This window comes from Gambusia affinis, linkage group LG12, assembly GCF_019740435.1.
Source record: "Gambusia affinis linkage group LG12, SWU_Gaff_1.0, whole genome shotgun sequence".
Taxonomy (NCBI): domain Eukaryota; kingdom Metazoa; phylum Chordata; class Actinopteri; order Cyprinodontiformes; family Poeciliidae; genus Gambusia; species Gambusia affinis.
In genome coordinates this window covers 11,180,083-11,199,085 of record NC_057879.1, presented here as the reverse complement: position 1 = coordinate 11,199,085, position 19,003 = coordinate 11,180,083, and the positions used below count along the sequence as shown (strand labels likewise).

The window sequence follows — 19,003 nt, the reverse complement described above, 5'->3', positions numbered from 1 at the left end:
TCTTTACCAAACATTTAGTTACAGTTGGTTTAGGATTAAATTATGTTCTTTCCTCTTCCAGATTATGACGTCAACAGTGCTGAGATTCAGAAGCTTACAAATGCATCGGTAATCAACGCCATCAGTACATTTTGCAAAAAGAAGGTTGCAAAGAATTTGCGAGAGCTCTTAGCTTCCACCCCTCATGAAATGGGTTATGTGATATCTAAGTTATGAGAAACATTTGATCAATCAGGATCAAAGTAGCTTTTTATTTGCTTGCAGAAAGGGGGCAGAATTGCTTTCTAAACACCAACAGATTTTAGCTGACTCTCCAGCTACTTTTCTTCAATATTTATATTACTGCACTTTTACAACTTTTTTTTTTAGATATATTTCTCTTGATTTCTGAGCTTGTGTGGATCACTTGCATTGTTAAGGCCTGTAGAAATAGATTTACTAGGAAAAATGTTGACATTTGTTCGCAGTTTATGCATGTGCTATAATTACGCAACTGAGTCGGTGAAAGAAGTTGCGTTCTTCATTGTCAAAACTAGAGCTGTCATGAACAGGAGACTGATTTACAACATCAGATAACCTCAACGTCTGCTCTTCGCGTTCTTCACAAACCCAGTCTTGCCAAAATGAAACAAACATCTACAGCACACCTGTGTTCCCTTATTTTAAAAAGTTCAGAAAACATGGTCAAGAGAAGTTTTTTTTTTTTTAAGTTAAAAAATAAAAAACTTTATTTCAAAATAAACTCTTTTCAAGCTGGCAACTGGAAAACAAGGTGGCTCAATTCCATTTACAGTAGAAATGCCTGAAAAAAACAAAAAAAAAAATCAGGATTATGGAGAATTATAACAATTGAAAACACATAAAAATACCACAAAAGTATCAAACTTGTGCCAAAAGCGTTAAAATTAGTCTGAACAACTGAAAGCTTTTAAAAAAGGGTTTGAACTTATTGGAAAAACCTCCTGAATTTAGATCTACCGTCAGCTGAACAAGTTTTTTTTAGTGCTACTGCTTATAAACTGCACATAAATATCAACAAAAGTTGTGGGATGCCCTCATCCATCAATCAATCCAAACTGGTGCTCATATTAAAATTGATTATACAGCAGCATGTAGCAGCTATTTGCCCTCTGGCACAAATAATTGTGCAATGAACTAGGAGTAGAAAATATGCAGATTTTACGAGGCCCGAAGCTGAAGCAGAAGCGCTTTTGGCAGTTTTTACAGCAGGATGTATGTACTCGTGTATTGTTTTCAAAGTATAAAAAGAAAACTTCAGCAGGGTAACTGGTTTTAGTCAGTAAAACTGACAGTATAGTATAGAATGGGTTTTAGTCTAACAACCTAAAATAAACAATTTAGAAAAACAGGAGGCCACCAAAAAAATCTAAAATGGGAGGCATCTAGAAGTAAAAGTTGAATGTTTGGCTCCATGGACCTTCACCAGCAAATATGTTTTCCCAACAAACAAAAAACAAAACAAAAAGATAAATGTTATTTTTAAAATAATAATAAAAGAAAGAGTTTAGAAGATTGAATTGTGTGTTACACTAGGTGAGTATACTTCTGGCTCTTTTCCACCTTTTTTTAAACAGTGAAGCTAATCAAAAGGAAACCTTGAAGAAATGTCATCAGAATAATAATAATAAAAAAAGTGTCATTTTGACACTGTTATTCAAGATGACACAATTTTCAACAAAAACAAATATACACTACATTTTCTTAGTTTTTTTTTTGTAGTAAAACATTAGCCATTTTGAAATAGTTGACTCGTCAAGGTGCATAGGCGAACGGTTTACTCCTGGAGGGTTGGTCCCCTTTCACTCACATGGCCCATCCCCTGTATTAGTGTGATTGTTCGGTTTTTCAGCCGCCAAAGGCTCACTGGCGTCGCTGGACTCCAAGTCACGAGTCTGCTGGGGTTCTTCTCCTTTCTCTTTAGTTCGATCACAAGGCAGGTTAATGTGACGCTTGACAACTCTCCAGGTCAAAAGGAGAACGAGACAAACAACAAGGACGACAACGGCAACTATCAGTCCAGAGTGAGACTGACCACTGCACTGAGCCTGAGTAACGGCCGTGTTTTCTAGGCTTATGCCGACCTCGTAATTGACTACAACGGTCTCGTACTCGCCAGCTTTGGATTTCTCCACAGACAAGCAGCTGTAGCTACCGGAGTTATTATTATTATTATTATCATCTGAGTTGTCCAGAATGAGCAGTCCATCCTCAGGTGAATGTGGGAGAGGTATGCCATTCCGCTTCCAGATGAGTTTTGCCAGGTTGGAAGGTGAAGGACACCTGAGCTTAAGTATCCTTCCAGGCCTGATGTTCCGGGTCAACGGCTCAACAACAGGCCCTGAAATCAAAACAAGATCCCCCAAGATTAGTTTAACAACCCACAAACCCTCAGTTCCTTTTGAAGTGAATGCTGCAGAAGAGCACTAACTCACCAGCATCAGGGCAGTGACTAGCATTTCCTTTCATATCTTGGATCAGCACACTAAAAAAAAAAAAGTTAAAATACTAGTTTAGTTTAAAATAAACAGTTATAGTGCCTTGTAAATTATTCATTCTCCCAGTGGTGGTTTTCAATATGGGCCATGGGCAAAATTAGAAAGGAGTGGGGCAGCCAAGAACTCATCATCCGTCAGTTTGCTACTATTTATATGCATGTGCAGCGGAGTAAGTTTCCCTTTCTTGCTGCAGAGTACAGGGGGACTAGATGACCTGCTTTCTGCCGAAAAAAAAAAAACAAACAACTGATAATTGCTTGCGTTTTTATTGGTTGCATACCCCTCAGACTTTAAACTTTTAACATATTTTATTTGAATTTTACAGGACCCTGAACACACCATCCCTATAGTGAAACATGGACGTTGCAGCGTCGTGCAGTGGGGATGCTTTTCTTTAGCTGGGAATCTGCTCAGAATAAAGCTGAGTCTGAAAGAAATTCTGTAAGAGACAGAGCTTGAGATATTACACAGTGGTGATCAGGTAGGCTCACACCTGTCATTCAGCCTCTTGATGTTCACACCCGGTTGAGACACTCAGATGCAAATGCAACAAAATGTGCTTAAAATATGGAACCAGGTGAGGTTTTCAGATGAATGTTTTGCATTATTTACATCCATTTCCTTCCACTTTACAATCCTACTAAAATACAGTGAAGCCTGTGATTGTCAGATGACAAAATGTGTTACGTTCAAGGGGTATGAATACTTTTTCAAGGGATGCGTAAACTGAGCGCTGCTTACCTCTGTGAACTGGAAATAGAGACACATTTCCTCTCAACCTTGTCCCATCCACAGTATGGATCTCTGGATAAAACACAGTCGAAACAGGTAGAGGACCTCTCACAGTTAGCTGGTGGTATTTGAACTACACTGATGTCTGAGCCGACATAAATCTGACCCTGTGCAAAAACAAACACAAACACAAAGCAAGCAAAGTTGTGGTTGCATTGTAGACCTGAGCAGTGATTTTCTAATTGAACTGCTGTGGTTTTATATTACCATTTTGTTGGAAAACTTGAGATTCTTGATTTTCTGAGGAGGGGTGAAAAGCTGGACTTCTTCTATGATGAACATCTCTTCATTGTGCAAAGCCTTCAGCAACTTGCCTTGATCTTAAATTAAAATAAATGACAAGAAATAATGAATAAAATTCTAAAAGTAAATAACATGCATTTGGGGACTAACAGGAAAATGGAAATGAATACCAGAGCTGGACACGATCACACACCTGTGCCTATAAACATGACCTTGTACTTTTCACCATCCAAAGCTTGCACTTGCTTCACTATAATCTGTGTGAATGCAGCCCCCTTATGCGTTAGCAACGGTCTGCCCCCTATTGGCTCAATAGCCTGGTCCATGAGCGGCTTGTCTCGGATGAATTGAAGGGTCTTATCCGGGAGGTCCAGGGTCGTTTTTATTTCCGAGTTAGTAGCCTCTCTGTTTATGCACTGGTGAAGGAGGAAGGCGAGGAAAGAGAGAGAGGGAGAGAGAGAGAAAGAGAGAGAGAAAAGGAGCACAACACAATCAAGGGTTCAGGAGGAACTGGTTTCCTGCTGAGTTGACTCGTAAAAGAGAACAGAGCGACCCATTAAGATTCTGCTTTGCTCCAAACACTTCAACAACACACGTTCTGAATTAAAGGTAGGACTCACAGCTCCAGGCCGAGGCTGAGGGACCTCTCCGCTGAATGTCACCCACTTTATGTAAGAGGTTTCTACGGGAGCCGGGGTCTTGTACTTGCCCTCTGAAAACTGTTTGCTGATGTCAGACATGTGGTACGCACACACCGCAGATATTTCGGATGTGTGTCTGGAACACATGATGAGAAATCCAAAGGTCACTGAGTGCTAAGCCCCCATCCACGAAGAACCCTTTTGTTTGTTGGTGAAAACATACGACTGCGAGGTGAAGGTGGCGTAAAAAACGCACTCCTTCCAGTGCAGGGAGGGATCACACCAGCGGTACGAGTCCTGGATAATGTAAGGCAACTGGGAGCCTGGGACTGGACAGTCCAAACTGGCTTTGAGGAAGGATGTCCATTTCTTCTGCAATGTCCTCCGACCTCCTTCATCTCCCTATGAGCACAAAAGCAGTTCTGTCACAAAACAAGGCCAAGTGGAAACCAGGAAGAGAGAATTCTTCATCAAGCAGCGAAAAGGGCAGAACTAGCAGAGATGAGGAAGTGCTGTTTGCGTTTTTGTTGTTCACATTACCTTGCACACACGGGCCACACGGGACACTCCCAGTTTGCTGTAGTAGTCGAATTCTACAGCTGTCTCGCTGAAGAAGAGGTAGACCTTGTCGTCGTTGTTGCCCTTCTCACTGTCTGGCATCGATGCCATGGAAACAAAGTTGGGATCTGAAATAGCAAAAAACAAAAATATATTTGCTGCACATGATCAAGATGAAAAGGTTCCTTTAAACACCCGGGTCCCTTAGATACAGAAAGTACAGACATGTATCAACATATTACATAAGACCATTAACTTCAATCCTCAACACACAGAACAAATATTTAACTCCTCAAATGACAGTTTTACTGATTAAAGTCTCTCCTCTTAATAGAAGTGCACTATATATTGACAAGGGAAGCAATGGAAGTTAGTTTTTAACATATAGATACCAGTCCCAGAAGTAAAAACTACACCAATATTAATAATTGTCTTTCAGGGGGGAAGTGGGTTGGCCATGTTTGCACATGTAACAGATTTGGTGATGCAGCATAGTGGTAGTTTTCATGCCATTTTCATGTATGTACAGAGTATCACTATTGACCAAAATAGCAGTATAAAGATTCTGGTTCAGGTTTATCAGAGTCATAAAGGGCAAATAATGAGTTAAAAACTAAAACAAACAAAATATTTCTAAAAACAATAAATACAAATAGAAATCAGCCAATCAACCAACTAACCATGCTAATCTTTGTGCTGCATTAAAAAGGGAAACAGCTGTAGGGACGACGGGGTGTTTGTATCAGTTACTTTTCCTAATATTGAAAATTGTCCCTGTTACCACCTTGGCAGCTGTTCTCATATTAGTGCATTCCTAGGAGTAAGATTACTTAATTAAATTTTAAAGGGCACAGGAAATTTTTGAATGAACTCCCATGTTAAAAGGCAACCAAACACACACTACCTGGACAATTTCTTGTGCCTTTGTATCAAAACAATCAAAAATGCTCATCAACACTTAAGTTCCATATTACCATAAAGCCAGGAGCTTTTTATCTCCGTGCGTATGGGGCCGGACTGGGGGTTGACATGTGGGCTGAGCATCAGGACCGGCTCAGAGCCAAGGAAGTTCATGGAAGTGGCTGAGTAGAGGTCATTCTCTGCCAGGAAATGAGATCCGAATAAAAACATCCGTGGCATTTTCAGGTTTTACTCAAACCTTTCTGCAATTCAGAATTTCTACTCACTTATCATAATGGAGGCATGTCTTTGGAACGGATCAAATGGACACTTTCCCTTGCCGTCGTCTTCGGGTTCCATTAATGTCAAGTTCCCATCTACATACGACTGCAACAAGAAACGGACAGTGCTGAACAATGACCTTATTTGGCAAGTCCTCAAAATGATCAGGATGAAAAAAAGAACAAAAAACAATATTACAGCAGCTTTGAATTTCTTACCATTTTCTTACAAGCTGGATCGAAAGCATTGGTTCCACACACATACATCTTCCCATCCATCATTTCATGGAGTATTCTGATATAGTTCTTGCACTCTGTCTGAAAAAGTCAATTTAAATAGATTTTTTTTTTTATCCAACAAGTTATAAATGTTGCAATATGCCAGCATGCCAGTAAAACAACCAACCTCTGCATCTTTTCCTTTTCTTCTACAGTCTCCCACTTGCTTTGGAGAAGCTTTCCATTCAACCTAAAAGGGCAAACACACAGATCGTTGTTAGGTTTATTTTTTCCTTTAAATAAAATGTTGTTCTTTTTCTCCAATGGTAGAAAATCTTTGCCACATCACAGAGACAAGGTTTTTTTTTAATTTTTTTATCCTTCTTGTTCCGTGGCCTGGAACTGTAAATATGTTAAACTCAATAAGGGACCGGATAAAGATGTCTGCCTTAATTGGTCATTCTTGACACAGGACCCTTAAAACCACTTAAAAGACTTGGAGCTCATTGTCATGATATCAGCAGAAACATGCAGAAAATTATAAGAAGGGTTTGGTTGCTTTAATGCCAAAAAGGAAATTCCACTGACTATGCAGAAGGGTAAAAATATTTTTTTAAATATCATTTTTGTAAAACACACACAAAAATAAGATATTCATTTTGTATCGTTTTATTATCTTCTAAGAGACTTTGGTCTCATTTTTGTCTAAGAGTTTAAGGGATTTAATTTTAAATATTAGCCTGACAGGCCAATATTAACTGTGTTTTCTTCACAGAATTCGTATCAGAAAAATTTATCCGAACAAAAAAATGCATCTTTAAGATCAGTGAGGTGAAATGTGGCTGAATCAACTGCCACTTTGGACAACGTCCTTGGGACTCGCCCGAGTCGCTAAAACCAATCTGGTTCAGTAACAAGTGCAAGTTGTAATAAAGAGAAAGAGCGACCGTTAACAGGTGTGCTCTGTGAAACTAGTTGGCTGCAGGCTGCTCAGTCTGGCTAATTCACAGGGGGAAGAAGGGTGGGACATCTGGATGGAGGTCGTCAGAAACCAGGCAAGTCTTTCTGGACACCAGCTTAGACAAAGTTTACTTCAGTTCTGGACAGGGTAAATCCCAGCAGATTCAGGAAACTCATTTCGCCCGTCAGACGGAGAGCTGGTAGCACATCTCCCCTCTCAGAAGAGGAAGTAGAGAGTGAGAGAATAGAGAGGAAAGGTGGGCTGGGGTGTGCAGCAACGACATTAGTATTAATAATTTTGCCCTTAGCTACACAGAGTTCTGGGGGAAGTCACAACATTTGTGAAAGTAAATGAAAATAGCACAGACAAATAGCACAGAGTGAATAAGTCGCAAAAAAATAAAAAATAAAAAAATAACACTTGTCTCAGAGTTGTTGGTTAAGAGAATCAGTTTTGGGTTTGTGCTTACTGAAGTAATTTTCTTGGAGATGTTTCTGAGATCAAGAGCGAACACGGCCTCTCTGGCACCCACCACCAACAGGTCCAGGTCTTCTCTTAACAGCATGGCAGAGTAGTTGAACACGCCCTCCTCCCAAAACAGAAGGGCATTGTTGCCTGGAGACAGAAGAGTCCTTAACTCGGCATTTAAACCAGCGAGTCGGTCCAAACGTACGGCATTGTGAGTCAACATGAGCTGACAACGCACGCTCAAAAACCAAGGTTACACAAGAAGAAAGAGCAACACTCACTATTACTGGGCACAGATCTGCGTGGGATACAGTCCAAGGGCGAGTCCACCACATGCATCAAGGCCGTGGGCAGCAGCAGTCCGAAGACACTGAGGGACAGCAGCGGATGCATGGCTCCTTTTGTTCAATCAAAGAGGAATTTGGGGGCTTTATTGTTTCCAAAACAGTCATTCATACAGGGAGAAAGACAGCAAGGGGCATCCGTGACGTGATGAAGTCTGCAGGGCACTGGCCCCTTCACTGGCCCCGCTCAGCGGGCCATCCATGGTGAGACGGATGAGACAGACCGAAGACACAATGCCAAGGAAGGCTGAAAGAGAGAAAGTGGTATGAATATCACTATGAATGTTTCAATACCTGACACAGAGGAGGTCTCAAAAGTGTCCAGCAAAAGACCAAACACAGGATGTTAAAAAAAAACAAAAAAAAAACAACAAAGCAGAGTGAGCTAAAGTCAGCACAGCAGTAATTCTGTCAACGCCATAGTGATGTTAATGCAGAGCCATGAAAAGCCTTCAGCAGGGTGCTGGGATGTCAGGCTCAGCTCTTCTGCAGCGCGGAGCTCTATAACACAGAGGGTGAGCGCTGAGGTTTTCAGCTCAGAGATGTTGCAAGTAGAAAAACCCTGCAAAACGCCTGCTTGTTCACACAGCAAACGCAGAGGACTGACAGACATCACGTCACTACAACACCATAACCACAAACGAAATGATTACAAATAAACACAACAAAAAAAAAACATGACATATTTCTGAAGTAATTTGACTTTAATTACACGGCTTTAACTTTACAAAACGTACGTATTCTGGAGTGTTCTGTCAGGTTGTACAACTAGGCCCAGCTGAGGAGGTGTGTGTGTGCGTGTGTGTGTGTGTGTGTGCCAGAGCTGTGTTGGAGTACGTGTTGTCGTGATGAGCCTCAGCATGTCAGAGAATGCGGGCCTGAGAAGTTGTGTTTCACATATTCTGGAGCAAAGCCAGTTTCACTCTCACACACACACACACACACACACACACACACACATAGAGATTTTAGGCACCAAAAATGGTGGTAAGTGCAGGGGCGTTTCCAGAAGGTTTTTGATGAATTATCGAGATGAGTGGTGATGGATGGGCGTAAACATTACCCTCCTAATTTCAGAGTTTTGCACGTTTCAGGAAGTTATTCGTAGGGCTTTTATAATTTACACTGAAGACCTACGTGAATTTTGAAAGATTGCAACTTAATATTTGACTCATTCAAATCCAGTTTAAGAGTTTAGTCAAAACAGCTACAATTTTACTCACTTAAATTAGTTTTCTTCCAGCTCACACATATGACTTTACTGCATTTACACCTCGGCTACCTGACTTCAGCGTCTTACGACAGTAAACTGCAAGCTTTAAGACAGGTACTCATAGCAACATCTAGCCAACTGATAAAACAATCAGATCAAAAATGTAGCCCTCAGGAAAATGTCTCAGGGCAGGAAGAGCAGGTTACAGCCTAGAAGCTGTAGCAGCAAGTTTAGATTTCACACACAAATATATTGCCACCAAAGGGGAACAGAGTTCAATGGAGGAGAGAGCAAGTTAAAACATGTTGATTTAAGTGAGACTTTTTACAGGTTTGGTAATTTATTTATTTGTTTTTTAGTATAATTATTTTTTTTCCTGTTTTTATATTGTCGCTTTGGCTAATAACCAATATGACATATATTTCCCAACGCTTTCGACAAAACCGACTACACCACTGACATTGCTTCACTACTCCAGCCAAACACCCCGCAATTCTGTGCTGCATTATGTGCATCACTGTCATATGATGAAACAAACAACACATGCCCAATCCTTTCCCCAAAACACACGCAGCAACAAACTGTACATAAATATTGCTTATTATTAATATTGGCTCAGTTTCACTTTATTGGAGCAATAAAAATGTTACAAATTGGCTAACGTTGGCAAATGCGAATGTTAATGTTAATATTGAAGAGCATTTTTATTTCAAATTTTAATCTAAAACTGGCTTTGAATAGGGTAAAATTACATTCATGCCAGTAACCCACCCTGATTAGTAGAATTGTTTAGAAGGTTGCTTCCCTGCATAATGAGATTTGTAGATTTGACACAGCATACACACACACACACACACACACACACACACACACACACACACACACACACACACACACACACACACACACACACACACACACACACAGCATACACAATTGAAGACCCACGAGAGAAGAAATACACAATTTAGGATTTATGACAATAATACACCTAGTGGAAAATCTATTCATTCTGGGACTTTTTGAGGCCACAAACTAACATTGTCAGATGTAAAACTTTATAAGACTTCGCAGAAAACCAGTTTGACTTTTGTTATGTATAGGAGTGTAGGTGATAGAGCCAGGAAATAGTGTCATGGTACAAGAGTGAAAAAAATAAAGCATAATTAAACATAAATAAATAAGGATATAAATAGATAATGTAACATATAGAAGCTTGTGGGATTTGGAATTTTTAAAAAATATACATTAAAATTGTAGAGTCGGTAATTGTTCGATCCCTCTTTTAGCGGCACCACTGATGAAGTAGTTATAAATGCAAACAGAATAAGTTAAAAAATAAGGGGTGTTTTTTTTGTTCTAACTCTAATAAGTTTACCTAGCTTGTAATTAACATGAAACTCATCTCCTCAGTACCGTCGTTCGTCTTAAAATACCAATTGTTCCTTAAGATGGTTAAGCTGTTAACTAAACACAGGAATTTCAAAGTTTAGCTTACCGTCAACAGACGCTGAGTCTCTTGCCTGCGAACTGAAACACCCAAGATTGCGGAAGCTAAAATTTAAACTAACCAGCACCTGTTCAGACACATTTGCATGCCTGCTTTTGCAACAATAAAGGCTTTGCAGGGGGCGAGGGGAATAACAAGTGAAACAAAATGCACATAGCCGCAGCTTACGTTCAAACATACCTTTTAAGATGTGTGAGTCCACTGAACAGCTTTCCCTTCCCTCTGGAAAAAAAAGCGCTTCTTCTCTGACGCTTCCGCAGCCCGTCCTTTCTGCCTCAGGTGGGTCTTTATGAACACACACGGGAGGAGAACTCAGGTGAGCGGAAGAATCTCTCTGTACCCACTTCCAGCGCTAGAAGAAAGCATACGAAACGAATAGTTGGTTTGTCCTCCTCTCGCTTTTTCGTTGCCGTCGGCGACTGAAGGCGCTGACCTCTGGTCCAATCAAGTTCTCATTGCTGATGGTCACTACTATCAGACGCTAGAGGGCGCAGCTCATCCAAGAGCAGAGTTACAGACAATGCAACCAGAGGACTAAATGCAAATCTAACCCGTAAGGGTGCAGTCTATTATCTGTGTAAGGACTAATTTGTTAATAGATAATAGCTAATTTAATTATTTGCAGGAGTACGGAAAAATATAGACCTATAGCGGTCTCTGAATGGCATTGTAAAGCATGTGTCAAATAATCTTATTGATGTTATTGAATATATCCTTTGATCCGTGCGCCATTACACAAAAGTCGTTAAGTACTGCAGGGTAAAGCAGTCCATATTTTAAGTTGAATTACCTCTGAACAGAATTCATAAAGCCTCACAGGGTGATATCTCTGTCAGGTAAGAGCTTAACTATTTTAAAATGTCTTTTTTGTCATGTTTCCTTTTAAAATAAGGAACAGAGACATTTCACTTTCAGAGTTACGGCAGATGTTCCGTCTCACTTCATAATTTCTCGTAAAACAAACAAATAAATAAAAAAAATAGCAACTATTGTGTTCAAACTGTTCAATTTAAGCCAACATTTATCCTGAACATTGTTGTGTAATACAAAGATGGGACGAAAATAAAACACAGTTACATATAGTCATTAAAACATTGAGGACTCACTTTCTGTAGACTATTCCAATTTAATCATAGCTGCTTATTAGTATTATGTAACATTTAAAGAAATAATTAGTTTCAATTTTTAAAAAAAATCCTCTGTGATGTTTTAATGATGTCTGCCGCTCAGTGTACCATCCAATAGCATAATGTATTTTTCATTAGGATTAGTTCCAGCATTGCCTCTGGTCTCTAAATCCTATTAGAAATAAGTAATCTGTCCTGAAAATTGAATTATGAAAGAACAAGTTTGGATTTGAGGGATATTTGCAAGATTTATTTTTGAAAGACTAACCTAGCATATCCCAATCTTCTCCCAAAGTATTGTATGGACATTACTTTGCAAACCACTCAAAGTGATGGTTATCCCTGTTCTTTACCACATTTTTTTTCCTTCCACCCAACTTTCCATTGATATACTTGGAGACAGTACTCTGAACAGCAAGTCTCTGATTTTTGGACAGCAGCTTATGCAGCAGTCTTCCTGATGACCGTGGTGCCCATTCTTTTCTTAATGCAATGTTCCCGCTCCATCACTAAGACACGGACTAAATTAAAATAATAATTTAAAACCAGAAAAGGTTTGTGCAGACAAACATTTTATCACAAATTGACCCAAGGAAGAAATCTAATGCTCTCCGTCATTATTAAAAACACACATTTTTAATAATAACCATGTATGCATAACGACTTATGTACAAACATTCAATTAATTGTTCATCGTATGAAGACACTTATTAGTCAGTTGTTCACAGTTTGATACCAATCTGTAGGGATGGGAGGTGGGGGGCAAAAATGTCAAACATGAGGGTAAAAACACTTTACATTTAAGCACCATCGAATGTAATACCTTAGAGAAATAGAGGTTAATATAATACTGTCGAACAGACTCATCAGGCACTTGTGCTTCTGCAAAGATGGTGTGCTGATGACGTTTCTGTCGCTTTGATTTACAGCCAATACTCCAGGGGGCAGATTGAGACTTTTATTTGGTGAAGGAAGAGAAATCAGCTGAATTTTACTGGCATGGCCGAGAAGTGGGGAGTCAAAGGGGTCACACAACAGAACAGATACAGTAGCAGACGAATCCAGCAGGTCAGACGTGGATCACTTAGAGGCTGAGTGGAGAGCAAGAACAATCACTGCCAACAATCAGCAACGTGATGAAAGCTGGTCAACGACCTCAAAGAGATCTCGGAGCAGAAGGCAGAGAAGTTGTGCAGAATTCAGTTTCTCTCCAGTTCAGTTCGACCTGGATTACTTATCAGGCTTCTTATAAATGGTAGGAGGACGAAACCTGCTGTGCTGAAACAGCCGGATCTTCTTTCTTTAAATAATTGGAGATTACACTGTCAGCTGCTCAGGTGTAGATCTCTGAAGTGCATGGTTTGCTTGTTTTTTTATTAGCAGAACCTTCAGCATCTCGCCAGTCAGACAAATAACAATGAGCTCAGCTAGTGGTCTGGAATGTACCAGCAGATTTATAGTTGTTGTGGCACTATGATTGGTCGTAGAGGCAGTTGGTAACAGCTGGTTGCATTCAGACAGAGCAAAAGGCCAGCACCATTTTATGAGACAGTTTTTTTTTTTCTTTTTTATCCCCTCGAGTCCTAGGAGAAAGAAGAGGCTTTGTAGTGACTTGTCTTCCACCAAAAAGGCACCGGATGAGAACATGCTGAAGCTGCTTTGAAAAAAAGTTGGAAGATCTTCCTCATGTCAGTCCTGGCTGGTTTTTCTCTTCTCCAGTGTAAATTTGAGCTCCTCATTCAGTGCTGTGAGCAGATTAAAAAGCAAAAAAGCAGTGAAGCCAAATAACATCTGACTGCTGCAGGTACGGACGACAGACCGTTGTACTCACTCTGCGTAAGAGGTGAAGGGGACAAGATGAGTCGCCTCATTGGGTTGGTGGGAGAGGCCGGTACCGGTGAGGTCAGGATACGACGGTCTGTAGCCGGGGACCGGGACAGAGGGCTGGTGCACCAACGGTCTGTGCAAAAAAAAAAGAAATAAAAAAAGGTTAATATCCCTGCAGCCTGTCTCCGTCTGCACTAGGACTTCAGTGGCCAAGACAAACCTTGTTTTGGAGGCAGAGCGGGGACCCTGGGTAAGGGGCTGGAAGGGGCAGTATGGAGGATCTTCTCTCCATTTTCGTCATTAGCAGAAACATATGCTAACAATATGAACAAATTTGGCATGTTTAGAGCTATAGGTTACTCATGAAAGTTGAAGGAAAAGCCATGAGAGACAAAAAAAATTTAATTTCTTTTTAGTGTATTTCTCTGTTTTCTCACTGATATTCTCCTCGTACGGTTCTTCCAGAAGGAACGGTTGCAGAGTGCCCGCTGTCTTCTCTACCAAGGCGTCAATGACATCATGCAGTGTTGCACAGGGAATCTGCAGCAGGACATAATCTCTTTCATCTTTCGCAAAACATTTTCAAAACCAATTTGGATAAAATGTCTAAATTTAAAATGCTCTGTCTGATAGAAATAGGTAAGGACAAAGTCACAGAATACCTCAACTTTTAACTGGAAGTGAACATTGTTTACATTATATTTTAAATTTGAAAATTATTAAACTACTTCATCGACACGAAAATACTTTCTTTCAATTTTTACTGCAAATGTTTTGATTGCACTATACCTGGACGGCGTTCTGCAATGCCTTGAAAAGTATTCATACCCCTGGAATTACTTTACATTTGTGCACAATACAACCACAAACTTTATGAGATAAAGCAATTTACAGTAGCGCTTCACTAGAATGCAAAAGCAAAAAGACTCAATTCAACACTTTTTTTGCACAGAAAATAAGAAAAAGAAGTGTAGCTTGCCTTTTTATGATGTGCATTCCACGTATTTTTTTTCAGCTTGAGCAATTTAGCAAAGCAGAATCTGTACAAACTGACTTAGAAGAACTTGTGGCTATTATAATGCGTGCTACACATTTTCATGTATTAAGATCATTTTTTTCCCCATTTAATAACAAAGGCATTGGGATGCTGGTCTATCAAAAAAATCCCACTAATTTAAGTTTTTTGTAGCAAATTCACCAAAATGAAAAGTGTTTAACAGGTCTTATGGAAGTTTTGCAGTTAACAGCTTGAATTGTATACAAAGACATGCCTTTTGGAGCAAATATTTTTGTTAGCCGGTAAAACCTGTATATTCCACCATGCCAGTCCCTGGTTAGAAATGGAAACCAATGATATTATGTCACTACAAGCACTGTAAGGTGCACCTTGCCTCAGGTTATTGTTTTCACAAATGTCTAAAAACCATTTGTGAAAACAACAACCTAAGAATCTCTCACTTCTCCAAAGTCAGTGCATTAAAGTGTTGTAAAGGCAGGGCTGACCTTTTGCTGCTACAAACTAACTAACCACAGTATGAACATAATTCAATCTTCCCCTACAACAGTGCGACATCACTGTTTCCAGTTCAGCTGCACACTAGAGAGACTGGATGATTCTCCAGATCTATAGAGATTATAGAACTGAAGCAGCACAGTTTCTCCCCCTAAATGGTGGTGAGGTGGCTGATAGACCCAACACTTTGCCCTTTGACTGTTTTAAAATATCCATCCATCCATCCATTCAGCCATCCATCCATCCATCCATTTTCTGTTCACCCTTGTCCCTAACGGGGTCAGGAGGGTTGCTGGTGTCTATCTCCAGCTACGTTCAGGGCGAGAGGCGGGGTTCACCCTGGACAGGTCGCCAGTCTGTCGCAGGGCAACACAGAGACATACGGCACACACAACCATTCACACACACACTCACACCTAGGGAGAATTTAGAGAGACCAATTAACCTGACAGTCATGTTTTTGGACTGTGGGAGGAAGCCGGAGAACCCGGAGAGAACCCATGCATGCACAGGGAGAAGATGCAAACTCCATGCAGAAAAACCCCGGGCTGGGAATTGAACCCAGGACCTTCTTGCTGCAAGGCAACAGCTCTACCAACTGCACCACTGTCCAGCCCTGTTTCAAAATATTTATAGACAAATACCATAGACATTCACGGTGTGTCAGATGGATGAAAAGCTAGATAGAGTCAATGAGTGAAGTGTTTTTCAATAGATTTAGGCTTCTGCTCTGTCTGAACATACTATCTTTCTGATAATGGCATAAATCTGTGCAACAACACTGTAAACATTTTACTCAAGATTATCATACCAGAAGAATCTCACTGCAGCCCACAGCTAAAATCAAGGCAGCTCAGGCAGGTTAGTTAAATGTATTAAATGAATGCTCTGAATGCTACTTTCAGTGACATGTCCTGTCAATTTTACTAGTCAGACATCCAACATTTTTAATAGTCCATGCTGAAAACTGAATCACACTTACAGGATTTTCCACATCAATAACATAACCACCTTGGTCTCTCTGAGTGACTCTGTAATGTCTGAACACTGACCTGGATGATAAAAGGAGAGACAAAGGTAGAAGTTGCATCACTGATTCATTTATGCTACTTAGCTCTCCATATGCTTGGCGTTGCTTTACCCATTGAGGTCCTGGCGGGTGGTGACAGCCAGCGAGCATCCGTCTCGACCTGGACGGAGGAGCATGTTGCCACAGTCCGGGTGTCTCTCCAAAAGCACTTCAGCTTCTGTGCGTGACACTGGACGAAAACACCTGTGGATTAAAAACAGCATGTTAGTAATGAAGTATAAAAAAAAAAAAAAAAACTGTAATAGGGAAGCAGAGCTCACGGAGGGATCTCGCCCACTAAGGGAACAGAGAGGGGCGAAGGAGGAGCTCGTCCTGGATTGCGGGTTCTCCGTCTGGTCCGTTCTTTTTCTACCACTTCCTTCAGCATTTGGAACTGGCCCGGTAGTAACGTGAGACTGGACGGGACATTCAACTGCAATCCAAAAGATCAAAGAATATTTGCATTACGGCACCAGGTAAAAAGATTCCGGTCCAGAAATGCAGGAGGCTGATATTCACATCTACAACGGAGTAGAGGAAACCTTTCCACAGCTCCCGGGCCTCCAAGTTTGGTGCCTAAAGGAGACAACCGCACATTTGAATACTTATGATTAAAAAAAAATGCAAAAAATGGTATGAGTTTGATAAGAGGCATACAGTGAATTTGGTCTCCCCATCTTTCATGCGGAGGATGAGTCTCGCCGCTTCCAGGTTTCTGTCTCGGCTGCTGTCGTCTTTGAGGGATACAAATCCGCCGAGGTCCAGCTTCTCCACATACTGGTCCACACAAATATCTTTTAGAGTCAGCACAATGTGACGCATTAAAGACATAGAGAAGAAGGTACACAGAGTGAAACTTACATGAGTATCCTTAGCGTTATTGAAGAAATACAAAGAGTTCCCACAAAGGCAAGTCCAAAGCCTTCTGGAAGCCTGTCATATAGATTAACATGCAGACATGAGGAAAAAAAACAAAGATGAGCTGTTTTTGCAATAGAAGAGATGTTTTTCACTCAAAGTGTTGGCTACATTTATTCACATCTCTGGACACTATGTGTCATAAACCTTGAAACAAATGTATTTTTTTACATCAATAACATATCTCACACAAAAAACTTTTTTTTGTGCGAGAAATTTCACATTTTATTTTTTTAGTTGATCAGAGAGTCTATGGACCTTCACTGAGTAATCCCTAACTTTCTCTTACCCTGTGGTATAAGGAGGAGGTAAGACACAGCTCAATTTCTTTTTGCCACTGTTGACAGAACGAGGACCAGTATTTTTCTGGCAACCACATACCAGAAAATTTTTTTTAAAATCAAGTAAGATTCCCATAGCCAACATTTTTTTCTATTTAAACCAACTGTGTTATAAACCATTATATTCTGATAATTATCCAGAATATATGGGCAAATCAAAAATGTTAGACAAAATATTCTTCCTTGGATAGGTCACCCCCTATTTGCATGCTATTGAGAAACTGTGTGCTGAACTAAAGACAAGAGAGAAAACACAAAGATTTAGGTTGATGTGGACAGGATGCTTAAAAGGAATTTGTCAAAGATTCCTCTCTCTGTATTAAAAGCTTAATTTTAAATAAATGATTTCTGTCATATTGACAAAAGGTGCTTCTACAAAGCATTGGAAATACTCGCTGAATAATTGTACCAGCATTAAAACAAATTTTATATACTGGGATAAAATGGAAAACTAAAAGCTTTTTAGACACCTTTACCATAAATGCCAATAAATGTGGCCAGCTGTGCAATGGGTATTCCCCCTCTTCCCCCTCCCTCTCTCATCCCATTTCCTGTCCCAAGAGAAAGATAGTTTAAGTGAGTCTCAGCTGCTGCCAATACCTTGGATCCCTGTTATATCCTGCACCTGAGCCAGTGTCACATTACGAGCCTGTATTGGATTAAAACGAGCCTAATCAGTGATAGGTGGACATGAAGGAGAGAGGTGTTTTAGTCACCTCACCTATCAAATAAGACAAAAGGCAGGAGAATAATTTGAGAATTTCTGCGTGCAACTTTACTTAAAAATGCAGTTCAGGGAATTACAAGAGTGTTTATGCAATGGAGACTTTGTGATGCGGGAAATAAAATTGGCAGGCATTCGTTTGCGACATCTAGAGCATATAATGTGATGTTGATGACAGCCAAGAAATGCACGGTTCCCCAGATAAGACACGCAGCGTCTTGACATCAGTACGGATTTCTCGATTCCCATGATCGCCGAGTGATTAGTCGCCGACCCGCTGTCACAATCCCATCCGTTTCGTGGAAAACGAAATACCCACACAACCAGCGCTCAGATCGCCTCGCCCATTCCAACACAAGGAAGTTGACAGCTTCCAGGGAATGGTGGATCAGCCGGGTACGGCAGGCGGCGGCGCGCGTACATCCCACACCCACCGACAGCGCGCTCCGATCCCCGGCAGCCTGCGGCACGCTCCCGGGCGGGTGTGGTGGACTGGACCTACCTTTTCCTTCGGTCCTCGCTTCTCCAGGTAGCCCTCGAAGTAGCAGGGTGGGAGCTGGGAACGGGGCCCCCCCGAGCCGCAGCGCTGCCTGACGGGTGCAGCCGCCATGAGTGTCGCAGGCTGGGCTCTGATTGAGGACAAAGGGACTTTGAGTAATTCGGGGACCGACACGCCTTCCCCGATGAGATAGTGTTCTGGCAACAGCCTAACAGCTGGGTGATACGAGCTGCTGTCTCTGCGGGGGTCATGGATAGGGGTGGGGTTGACCACATGAAAAAAACAAAAAAACAAAAAAGAAGCAAAAACATTGTGGGGTGATATCCACTTCAATAATAA

At 40.8% G+C, this 19,003-nt stretch overlaps 2 protein-coding genes across 4 annotated transcripts; both read right to left on the bottom strand.

Moving 5' to 3' along the window:
* Positions 1 to 421: 421 nt before the first annotated feature.
* On the bottom strand, positions 422 to 11,132 carry LOC122841853 (semaphorin-4E-like). Of its 3 annotated transcripts, none has more exons than XM_044135495.1 (16): positions 10,827 to 11,078; positions 7,861 to 8,170; positions 7,581 to 7,726; positions 6,338 to 6,400; positions 6,151 to 6,249; positions 5,938 to 6,037; positions 5,725 to 5,850; positions 4,733 to 4,878; positions 4,416 to 4,594; positions 4,172 to 4,328; positions 3,745 to 3,967; positions 3,516 to 3,628; positions 3,258 to 3,415; positions 2,454 to 2,503; positions 1,829 to 2,359; positions 422 to 802 (listed from the first exon to the last, which is right to left on the bottom strand). In XM_044135495.1, the coding sequence occupies exons 2-16, from the start codon at positions 7,970 to 7,972 to the stop codon at positions 711 to 713; spliced, it is 2,295 nt and encodes a 764-aa protein (XP_043991430.1). In that variant the 5' UTR covers positions 7,973 to 8,170; positions 10,827 to 11,078; the 3' UTR covers positions 422 to 710. The 3 variants fall into 3 exon arrangements, with proteins under 3 accessions (XP_043991430.1, XP_043991431.1, XP_043991432.1); XM_044135496.1 differs by lacking the exon at positions 10,827 to 11,078 and adding an exon at positions 10,635 to 10,716; XM_044135497.1 differs by having other exon boundaries at positions 696 to 2,359; positions 10,827 to 11,132.
* Positions 11,133 to 12,387: 1,255 nt separating this feature from the next.
* Positions 12,388 to 18,907, bottom strand: stap2a (signal transducing adaptor family member 2a). Its single transcript, XM_044134988.1, has 11 exons — positions 18,668 to 18,907; positions 17,044 to 17,115; positions 16,840 to 16,959; positions 16,702 to 16,758; positions 16,464 to 16,615; positions 16,255 to 16,386; positions 16,096 to 16,165; positions 14,038 to 14,140; positions 13,821 to 13,916; positions 13,605 to 13,733; positions 12,388 to 13,518 (listed from the first exon to the last, which is right to left on the bottom strand). Exons 1-11 carry the CDS (start codon positions 18,773 to 18,775, stop codon positions 13,463 to 13,465), a joined length of 1,095 nt encoding a protein of 364 aa, XP_043990923.1. The 5' UTR covers positions 18,776 to 18,907; the 3' UTR covers positions 12,388 to 13,462.
* Positions 18,908 to 19,003: the final 96 nt, after the last annotated feature.